This window comes from Populus euphratica, unplaced genomic scaffold (assembly GCF_000495115.2).
Source record: "Populus euphratica unplaced genomic scaffold, PopEup_1.0 scaffold1564.1, whole genome shotgun sequence".
NCBI lineage: Eukaryota > Viridiplantae > Streptophyta > Magnoliopsida > Malpighiales > Salicaceae > Populus > Populus euphratica.
In genome coordinates this window covers 1-11,121 of record NW_011501415.1, presented here as the reverse complement: position 1 = coordinate 11,121, position 11,121 = coordinate 1, and the positions used below count along the sequence as shown (strand labels likewise).

Here is an 11,121-nt window from a genome sequence, read left to right as displayed (position 1 = left end):
AAGGTAACCAAAACATTAGAACAAATAAAAGAGACAAATTCGAGTATTAAAATTATATAAAAAGAGCATGGGTATTTTCAAAATCGTAAATATATCAAAGATATTAAATTAAATGCATATGGTAAATTATTACCTTTATTCCTCTAATTGTAGAGGACATGGTTTCATAAAATAATGAATTAATTAAATATTAAAGAAATGAAATGAAATTTATCAATTAAAGTATCTTTCTTTCTTTAATTTATATATGCCTTGACAAGTAGATTTTTGTCATATGACATCTGATATACAAAAATTAGGCGGATGGGTAAAATCTTTAATATAAATAATAGTAGATGGATATAATTCATTAAAACGAAATGTACATTTCTTTCTATGTTGGATTCCATGATTTTATTCCATTTGCTTCACATTTAACTTCTTTGTTTTACATCAAATACACAAGGCTGCCTTGAACAATAGAGCATCATCCACCCAAATCCCAATTGAAATTGAATATTTTCTCATACTTCAATATTTTAAACTGATTGATCCACACTAAAGAACATTATGTGTACAATACTGATGTTTAACTCAGCTGTTCAAAAACAATTCCTTTTCCCAGAGTACTTCAGATCATAGCACAACAAGATACTAATAATGTTAATTTTCCAAAAAAAAAAACATGAGAGTATCACTTCCAAATTTGAACCATACTAATTTAATGCCTTCAATCAGACGCATTTATCAACGTTAAAGATTCAGACCATCACGGATAATTTCATTGTTCTCTCGAGAATAATTAATTCATACCTTCAGAAACAAGGTTGAAGAGAAGATGAGACAATAGGTCCCGGCCTTATCTTGGGACCTTACTTGGAGAAAATTTCTTGCTCGGAGAGCTACTTCTCAAAACTGAAACTTTTGATTTCAATATACGTTGGTATTCGCCACAAAGTCCCAGCCCTATAGCCAGCATATCCTTGTGCAATATTCACATAAGATCGAGTTAAGAGTTTTGTGAGAATCTAGCTTGAATAAGCAACGAATTGATTTTTCAATCAATTTAGTTAACATGATGTTAAGAGTACATATGACTTGCATAAAAATTCCCATTAAAAGAAAATTAAGGCTAGAAATTAAATCATTTAGAGAAAAAACAAAATTATATAAGCAATGGAAAAGAAAATGAAATTCAATTCAATTCATTACACGTGATTTTATTTTTATTAAGAGATTTTATTAATAATTTTATTCAGACAATATTTTTCTGTGTAATGTCCTTTTAATATTTATTTTTAACTACAAATTCTTAATAAAATGCAGAGGGAAATTTATGTTGTCCTCCAACGATGCTCTTTTATATCATGATATTTACAGTCTGTTACTTAGCATCGATGTATTTTCAATGTATTTTGTTCAATTTGAGAAATCTATTTATTAATTTGAGAAACTCATTCCATGTTTAAGATGCAAAATGCCTCATCTATTTCGCTAACCAACATAGAAACCAGAAGAATTTTTTTTTTTTGAGAATTCCGTATATGATAGGGAAGATTGGAGCTCGAGGAGCTTGTAAAATGACTACATGCTTTAATTGTCTTGAGTGAACAACTTTCAAAGTCCAAATAATTGTCAGATTATTTTGAGATCTTTTTTGTTTTGGTTACAATAACCTACAAATTTCACGGTGCTGTCGATGATTTGAATATAAAATCAACAAATTAAGTTAACAACTCAATAAAAATATTTTGATCTTGGTTTCGTTCTTCGCATGTAAGATGTAAAACTCGTTTTTTTTTTTTTTATTGTTATTAAATTTTGTTTAGAAGCACCAGTAAGTTCGTTATAGAAAAAGCACTTTGCAAAGTGGAATCTACTGAACGTTTGATTTTTCAAATGGATAAAGCCCTGAGTAAACAACTTTAGAAGAACTATAATAAAGTCTTCGTCAAACAACACAAAAGTGGAAATTGATGGGAAAGGAAGAAGCAACATAACCACCCTTGGTTTTATGACTGGACTCCTTGATAAGATTTCTTATAAAATATGAAGAAAGGATGAGGAAAAAAAACCTCTTTACTAGATCCCAAACATCTTGTTGCTCGCTACGATCAAGAGAACTTTCTGGTACTCGATCTTGTAGATGATTCGTGAGGCTCGGACCCTAATCGAAGCTCAAGGTCCAATCCTGCTTGCGAGGTAGCTTGATTCAACTCCATCTTGTCTTCTTCACTGCCATCAGTGCCTACCTTCGCATCAACAATAAAGGGTAGCTGCTGAAATTCTTCGCTAGCCTTATTTCTAGGAGTAGCACAATCATCTTCAATAGATGGAGTACTTGGGGTTACAGGCGCACTGCTTATTTCCTCAGTCGACTTTGTGATGTTCAAAGAAAGAAAGTTCTCGTTCAAAGCTTGTTTGAGTTTTGCCCTATCTCTTCTATGGATATTCATGTGGCCTCCTAATGCTTGTGCATTTGTGAAGCCTCTCCTGCAGAAAGAACAAGCATAAGGCCTTACATGACTTGAACCCTGCAGGTCATCTGAACTGCATGCCTTCTGGTCGGACTTTCCGGTGCTCGTGAGACTAATATCCATTATTTCAAGCCTGAGAGGAAAGAGAGAGAAATTGAGAAAATAGAGGAAGACAAAAGGATGGGGGCAATATTATACGGCTCAAATGATCAGTTGCAAGAGAGGCTTGGATCATTTAGAGGAAGTATAGCAGGCCAGGATAATTTTCTTCTTGCTAGTAGCTTAGATGCATGAACACCAAATTTTATTTTGTCAACTCACTTTTAATGACCAAATTGTCCTTCAAAATTGGTCAGATTTTTTTTTAACCGAGTTTAATAATAGCAGCCATTTTACTTGTACGAAGTTCCCTTCTATTCTATATTTAATACAAATTAGATACGTAGAGGAAAGGTTCTAAGAAACTCATATTCCAACTTTGAGAGCTTGTGAAAGGATATTTGTATTCTATAGATATTGCAGACTTTCCACAATCAATCTTTTGATGTGGACGTCCGAACTCCTCTCATATGCTGGTCAAAAGCCTAGGTAGCCTGCAAGTGCATAGCTCCAAAGAACGGTGACGTTTACACAAACGAAGGGAAAGAACCGGATAGATGGAGAGAGAGGAATCGGCAATGTCTCTTTCGTATTAGGTTTTGTTGAATATCCATCGGAATGCTTGGAGACTTTCTATACCCTCTGAGATAATTTTTACATCAATAAAATGTATATAGCTACTATCTTGTTTCATAGTAATAATAATGAAAAAGAGGATGCATCGTATGTATAAGTTACCCAGGGAATTAGATCAACACTTGGCTTCGTGATTCTAGATAAATGAGTTTAATTACTTCATTATTTAACATATAATAAAAAGGCTTGGCTTTACTGTAGCAGCAATGAACAATGAAAAGCCATGTAATTCTTCTCTTTATTCTTAAAAGTTTTGAAGATTTTTTTAAACTTTAATTATTTTTTTAAATGAGTTAAGCTAGTTTACTAAGCTATAACATCTCCACATAAATAATATTTGATCACACATTAAAACTAGTGAAACACTGATATAATAGCATAAATTTTTTTAACTGTAGTTAACATATATCCAGCATCAGTTAATATATAGTCCTTAATCTTTTAGTCGACGCTATTTATATATAAAACATAAATATATAATGATACTTTTTATACTAACACTAATAAGTAGCTCCAAACATAAAGATTTTTATTCTAAGATTCTTTTTAATTATCTTTTAGAGATCTAATAACATAATCAATACGTAATCCTTATCCACTCACATCTATGTCGAAGATGTATATCTAACATCTTCCTAGTCTCCATTCATACAACCAATTATTATTCAACAATTACCTCCAAACATGTGTCTGGTACAAGAAAATTGAAATCAAACCCTCATTTTCTATGAAATAACCATTTAAAGTTCCACTTTAGTGCCTGACTCCCATGAGTAATACGCATCTAACATGTCTTTCTAAAAACCTCTATTCTAGCCCCATTTATATGATTGGTTTCCATGATTGTAACTCATGTATACTTATCTTTAATACATTTTATAAGTTAAACCACTTATTGGGGTTTGCTTCCATACAATATAACCATTATTAGATATCAATCCTATCCGCTTTTTATATGGCTAGCTACCATACTGCAACACAATTCTTATTATAAATATAACAATAATATTTTATTAATTTTTTACTAATAAGTTATCAAGCAACATGGTAACTCATCATTAATATACTACCTAAAAAATTAAAAAGGATGAGGTGATAAGCACCTATTTGATTCCCTCACTAGTTCAATCATGCTTACTTGAGGTTCCACAATTAATGCCTCTCCTACATCACACAAATTCATGCATCAAGTACACTTTTTCAATATTAAGTGTTTTCTTCTTAAAACTTTCAATAATCTAAGTAATTATTGCACAAGAATTTTATCCCTTACATTTTCACACCTTAAACATAAGATTTTTTACATGATAAAAAAATTGATATCTTCTCCCAAGTGCAGGAGTGTCGAAGTAATAAATAACCCGGTAAGACCGGTCGAACCATAGGGAGGTTAATTGTATAAATTATAGATAACAATAATACAATAACAACAATAACAACAACAATAGTAACAATAATAACAATAATAATAAAACTAATAGTAGTAGTAGTAGTAGTAGTAATAGTAGCAGTAATAATAATAATAATAGCAATAAAGAAGAAGAAAAAGTTGATAAGAACTTTGAGATGGAAGATTAACATAAGGATTAAACAATGATAATAATAAATGTCAAGGTTAGAGAATCCACTAATGTTATGTCAAACAAATATTGTATAAACTCTTATTATTCAAGTGGAAACCACACACAAAGAAGGTTTCAATCAGATTATAGATTATTAACATGATTACATTAGTCATTTTATTCGATTAATGCTAATACTTATAAATCTCATTAGGCATTCATGATTATAACTTATGTTAACAACAAATCAAGTTTCTTTCATAACTCAGGTGTCGATTATACCATACAGTATAGGCTATGAAAGTACCAAGAATTTGTTGTACTAAGTGTTATATAACATAAATCTAGATTAGTCATTTAACAAGCAAAGTATTAAAAAGTGAATAAGATAACAAATACAAAACATGTTAGTATCAAACATTAAAGTCCATATTGAGTTTACATTATACTTATTCTTACACCATTAGTGTAACCTTTTCACCTTGATATAATAAACTTAGCTAAATATAATGAAAGGAAGAAAAATAAATAAAAAAATAAGAACATAAATAAGATAACAATTAACTATGTAAAGAAAAGAAAATGAAAGGCATAAACTTGATATTAATGAAAGCAAAACATAAGCAATACAAAAAATACAAAGAGAGAAAGCAAGAGCATGATCTTGATCTGGAAACCAAGATGCCTAAATGTATAGCAAATGCCTCTTTTTATACGCCAAAATTAGGAACTATTGATTTGATAACTAATTGATGAATGGGTGACCAACTCTTGACTTACTGACAGTCCTTATCTTCTCTTGTCAACGTCAATGATAACATCAGAATTGCAACCACTTGAAAACATGAAAGTTGTAGGAAATTGTCTCATCTTTCTAGAAAAAGAAATAGAGGTTATTTGGACTTCTGAAACTCCAAATATGGGCCAAACACTAAACAGCATGTGGGTTGTAGAATAGATTTGGACTTCTTTGTTGTTGCTACAATTTGGACTTAAAAATGGCCTTTTTAATCTTGGACTCTATATGAAAATTGTAGGCCTATGTCTTACCTTTCCATCCATATAAAGTAGATCTAAATCCGAGATCCACAACTCTAGATATGACCCAATTACCGAACATTGTTCCGGTTTGGACTACACCAACATCTCTTTTCTAAGTTTGGACATCTCTTTGTCCTTTCAATTTCAATTCTTAAATTCATCAATCAATTTTTTCATTTATGTGATAGGCCTATATTTAAAATGAACATTTAAAGGTATCTTATATTATTAGATATATTATTATAAAACATGCTTTAGTTAAGGAGTTATTAATACTTCAAGTGCAAAATGATGATATAAAACATTGATAAAAATGCACTTTTAAGTACTAATCACACCCCCCCAACCAGCTTATTACTAGTCTCTAGTAATCAAAGCATTAAAATAAAAAAACAATTTGTAAATTCCATAAAGCAAGGTATTCATCATTTAACTTCCATTAATCTATTTAGATAAACAAACTCTCGTTAAATTTATATATCTGCTCAATACCTCTTAAAAAAAAATTTAATAAACCTTCCTTTTGTGTTCAATATATTAACACATAGTTATGGGACTTTACATGGAAGAAAACAAAATTCATGTTCTAATGTTTAAGATTAACTTTCTTGGGTTGGGGTTTTTTTTAAAATATATATATATATATATATACACACACACACACACACACACAAATAACTTAAAACACAATGCATCTTTGACCCATGTAACGAGCTTTCAGCTAATGACTCCCAAACTAGTTGGTCTTAAGGCATTAGGTGTTGAGACACCCCTGCGAGCTTAGTAACTCGGGTTGCCGATACTGATACGTAGATAGTACAATGTTTGATTTCCTTAAGTTTTTCTCCTCAACCCAAGTAACAACTATTGAACCAATAGCTCCCAAGTCTGTTGACTTTAGGGTATTAGGTGTTAAAACACCCCTTTGGGCTTAATTGGTTAGGTTAGGGAGGCTACGAAACCAAACTTATCTATATTTTTATTACCATTATTTTTTTTGCTTTTTTTTTTCTTTCAAATTATATACTATTCATTTTCCTTAGTTGTTACCTTTAATAAAAGAACATAAATAATGTAATAATCCAATATGCAACCCATAATCATATGTTAAAGTGTGTGTGTGAAAATAAAGTTTTAAGAATACATGTTAAATGAGTATATGAGCAGAATTAAGTGATAATAATACAAGAGTTTGTAAACCTGAATATTTCAAGAAGTATTATAATAGACCTTGTTAAGAATGATTACTAAGATGCGTCTCAAAAGTTACTTTAACAAAAGAGCTCTTTTACTCTACCATTTTAGTAACAATAATTTTACACATGCTTTCAACTACTACCCTCTTCCCCCAACCAAAATGAGACATTGTTCTTAATGTTCTAAGGTAGAAAGATAGAGTATAAAAGACATCACCTGAAATAACAAACACTAACAAACCTGAAACACACTTAAACAAATATAAGAAACAACAAAACATAAATATTATATTATTAATAAAATCAAAAGACACAAGTTTTTATAAACTAAGACTCAAATCGTAGTTGTGATTATGGCTCACAGCTTTTCTTGGTTTTTCATCCAAGAATAGCTTAAACGCCCTCTATGGGTCGGGGATAGGCTTCCCATCTAGTTTTCTTAAAAACTGGCAAACAGGGTCTTTTTTAGTCAGATTCTCAAGACTATGTCGAGCATATTCTTTATGGAATAATGGCCATAAATCATGAATTGCACGATGCATATCTCCACTAGGATGCGTCTCAAGAGTCAATAGAAGATCATTTAAAGACCCCTTACTCAAGCTATCTTTAATGAATAGTATTTTATCTTCACGGTTTACAGATACCATTCCTAAATAATGATATTATGCATTGCAAGTCCATCTGGCACATTGATGGTAGACTTTTAGTCGTTTTGCATGATGTTTCTTTGCAAAAGTGTTTTTACCTATTCTAGGCATGTGTGAAATGAAAGAATTGGAAGACTCACCTGATAATCAGACCTTTGTTTCAATTAACCAATGAATCTCTTCAAGAATTTCATGGTTCATTAACAACCTCAATCTTGCACACCTAACTCAATAAATTTTTATAATCGTATTTTGAGGCAAAACAGGAAAATATTTTTTTAAATTTTCAAGAGTGGTGTCTATTTTTTAAGATGAGAAGTTAAAAAGAGATGCAAAGAGAAGAGAAGGAACAAGGAATTGAATAAATATATACACAGATATCAGTTATCATGAAAATCTGAAAGAACTGAGTTAAAAGTCACGGAGTACCGTTATCCACCATTTAACTAGGATGAGAGAGACTAGCAAACCAAGAGTCATAAAAAAACACAAATTTTTTTAAGAAAAAAATAATAATCAACATTTATCTATAAGATCATTCAAACCAATGGATTCATTTTCACTAGGAAAATTATCAAAGTAAGTTTTCAAACGATGTCCATTTACCTTAAAAACATTGTCATTCTTTGGATTCTCAATATCAAAGGCCCCATAAGAATACATATGTTTCTCAATAAATGAACTGCCCCATCTTGATCTTAGCTCTCTAAGGAACAAATGGAGTTGAGAATTATAAAACAAAACTTTTTGACCAGTATCAACCTTTTGATAATTTTCGCAAGTTTTACAGAATGCATGCGTGTCCTTGAATATAGGCCAATAAAATCCATTTTGAAAGATTTTTACAACTGTCTTTTTTAATGAGAAATAACTTCCATATGCTTTAGAATGAGAAATTTGAATGACATTACTTACCTCATTGTTAGGATTGCATCTTTGAAATATTTGATCAGGATAATATTTGAATAAGTTAGGGTCATCCCAATAAAAGTTCTTCATTTTGTTCAAAAACTTTTCTTTGTCTTGGGTACTCCAATCAATTGGCAAATCTCCTGAAATAAGAAAATTGATATTTTTATTATACCAAGGCATTGGACTAAGAAAAAGTAAGGATTCATTAGAAAAGAAATCATCGATTGGTGTGATGTCAGATATCAAATTTGTTGTCACTTTTGATAAAAGATCTGCATCAATATTTTCGGTGCGTTTTTCATCCGTGATTTCTTCCTCAGAATAAATTATTTGCAAATCTTCAGATTTATCCAACTCATTTTTACTTAAAGTAGATTCAAGTTGATCATAAACTAATTCATCAATATGATCTACTTCTTATAAATCATTATCATTTCCAGGTTGCTTATAAATGTTGAAAATATTCATCTCCAATGTCATGTTTCCAAATGATAGCTTCATTAGTCCATTCCTATAATTAATTAATACGTTAGAAGTTGCAAGAAATGGACGTCCTAAAATAATAGGAAATGAATTACATGCTTCAACAAGTTCTATGTCCAAAATAACAAAATCCACAGGATAAATGAATTTATCCACTTGTACTAACACATCTTCAACTATTTCTCTAGGCACTTTTACAGATCTATCGGCAAGTAAGAGAGTTACAGAAGTTGGTTTTAACTCACCTAGATTAAGAATTTCAAAAACTGAATATGGAAGTAAATTCACATTAGCTCCAGGATCAAGTAAGGCTCTTTCAATTTTATGTTCTCCAATAAAGCAAAAGGTTGGAGGACAACCAAGCTCTTTATATTTCAAAGCATTATTGTTCTGAAGAATGACACTTACTTGTTTGGCTAAAAAGGCTTTCTTTTTCACATTCAATTTTCTCTTCATAGTGCACAGATCTTTCAAAAATTTAGCATAAAAAAAACTTGTTTAATAGCATCCAATAAAGGTATATTGATCCTTACCTGTTTGAAAGTTTTAAAGATTTCAGAGTTATGATTGATTGTCCTTTATTTGGTCATGGCATGAGGAAATGGAAGTGTTGGCGGGGAATCAGTCGTTTCTTTGCAATTTTCATATTCAACCCCTTCCTTATCCTCAAAGATTGAATCATCATCTTTCTCACAAGGTTTAAGAGTGAGTTTTTCAATAACTTTACCACTATGAAGAGTAGTAATTGATTTGACTTAATCAATGTGTTGGCTTCTGGAACTGCTTGCATTTGCATTGTATTGCCATTTGGGATTTTACTATGGTTAAGATGGAAACTTACCTTTCTCTTGGAAACTAAGTGCAGATGTCGATTTTGTAAGAGTATATTTAAAATTTGTCATGCTTTGAGCAAGTTGAGTATTGACTGTCTCTTGCTTTTCAATGAATGCATGCAATGTTTCCTCAAGATTTCTTATAAAAGGTGGAGCATAAGGAGGTGCATATCCATGAGAATTTTAAAAATTATAGTGTGCTTGAAACGGTGGTTGTGAAGTTTGTACATTGTTATTATCACTCTTCTAACTGAAATTTAGGTGATTTCTCTAACCAGGGTTGTATGTTTGCGAGTATGGGTTGTGGTTGGCCCTTTGAAAACTATTTAAAGTATGGGCTTGTTTATGGAGACATTCCTTAAAAGAAGGCAAGATTGAACAGTTATTGGTTGAGTATTTATTTGTTTTACATATCTGATACACCATATTTTCAACAAATTGTATATACCTCCACTAGATGTATGAGGTTGAGTTTTACTCGGTGCCTCATAAGTACCTGTAGTGTCCTAATTTTGAGCATTTTTAGCTAACAAGTCTAAGTACTCCATTGCTTCATCAGGGTTTTTATCTTCAAAAGTTTTATTGCACATCAATTCAATAATTTGCATATCTCTAGGTGTTAACCTTTTATAAAAATATGAAACCAATCTCCATGTTTCAAAACCATGATGAAGGTAAGTATTAAGCAAGTTTCGATACCTATCCCAACATTGGTATAATGTTTCTCCTGGTTTTTAAGTGAAAATGGTGATTTATCCTTTGAAAGAGTTTGTTCTATGAGAAGGGAAAAACTTCTTTAAAAATTGTTGTTGCATTTCAACCCAAGCACGAATGGATTATGATCTCAAATTTTATAGCCATGTTTTAGCTTTATCTTTTAATGAAAAAGGAAAAAGCTTTAATCTAATGGTGTTCATGCTATAATTTAAGTCATTATACGTGTTATAGACCTCCTCAAATTCTATTAAATGCAAATATGGATTTTCTAAATCTAAGCCATGAAAAGAAGGTAAAAGTTGAGGAATGCTTGGCTTAAAATTAAAATGAGATGCATCAGGAGGAAAAACTATGCATGATGGTGCATTTGTTCTTGTGGGATTCATGTGGTCTTTAAGTGTTCTAACACGATTATTCTCATTATAAAATAATTAATTATCTTTTTCGGCCATATTTTTTAAAAAATGATGAGAATACCCTACAAAGTTTACCACTTAATATACATGACAACACTCTCATGCACGTTTAGGAATAAA

General features: G+C 31.0%; 1 protein-coding gene across 1 annotated transcript; it reads right to left on the bottom strand.

Annotated features, from left to right (window-relative positions):
- Positions 1-2,093: 2,093 nt before the first annotated feature.
- LOC105117860 (transcriptional regulator TAC1-like) lies at positions 2,094-2,579 on the bottom strand. The gene has a single exon (XM_011015637.1). The coding sequence runs from the start codon at positions 2,577-2,579 to the stop codon at positions 2,094-2,096; it is 486 nt and encodes a 161-aa protein (XP_011013939.1).
- Between the last annotated feature and the right edge of the window lie 8,542 nt (positions 2,580-11,121).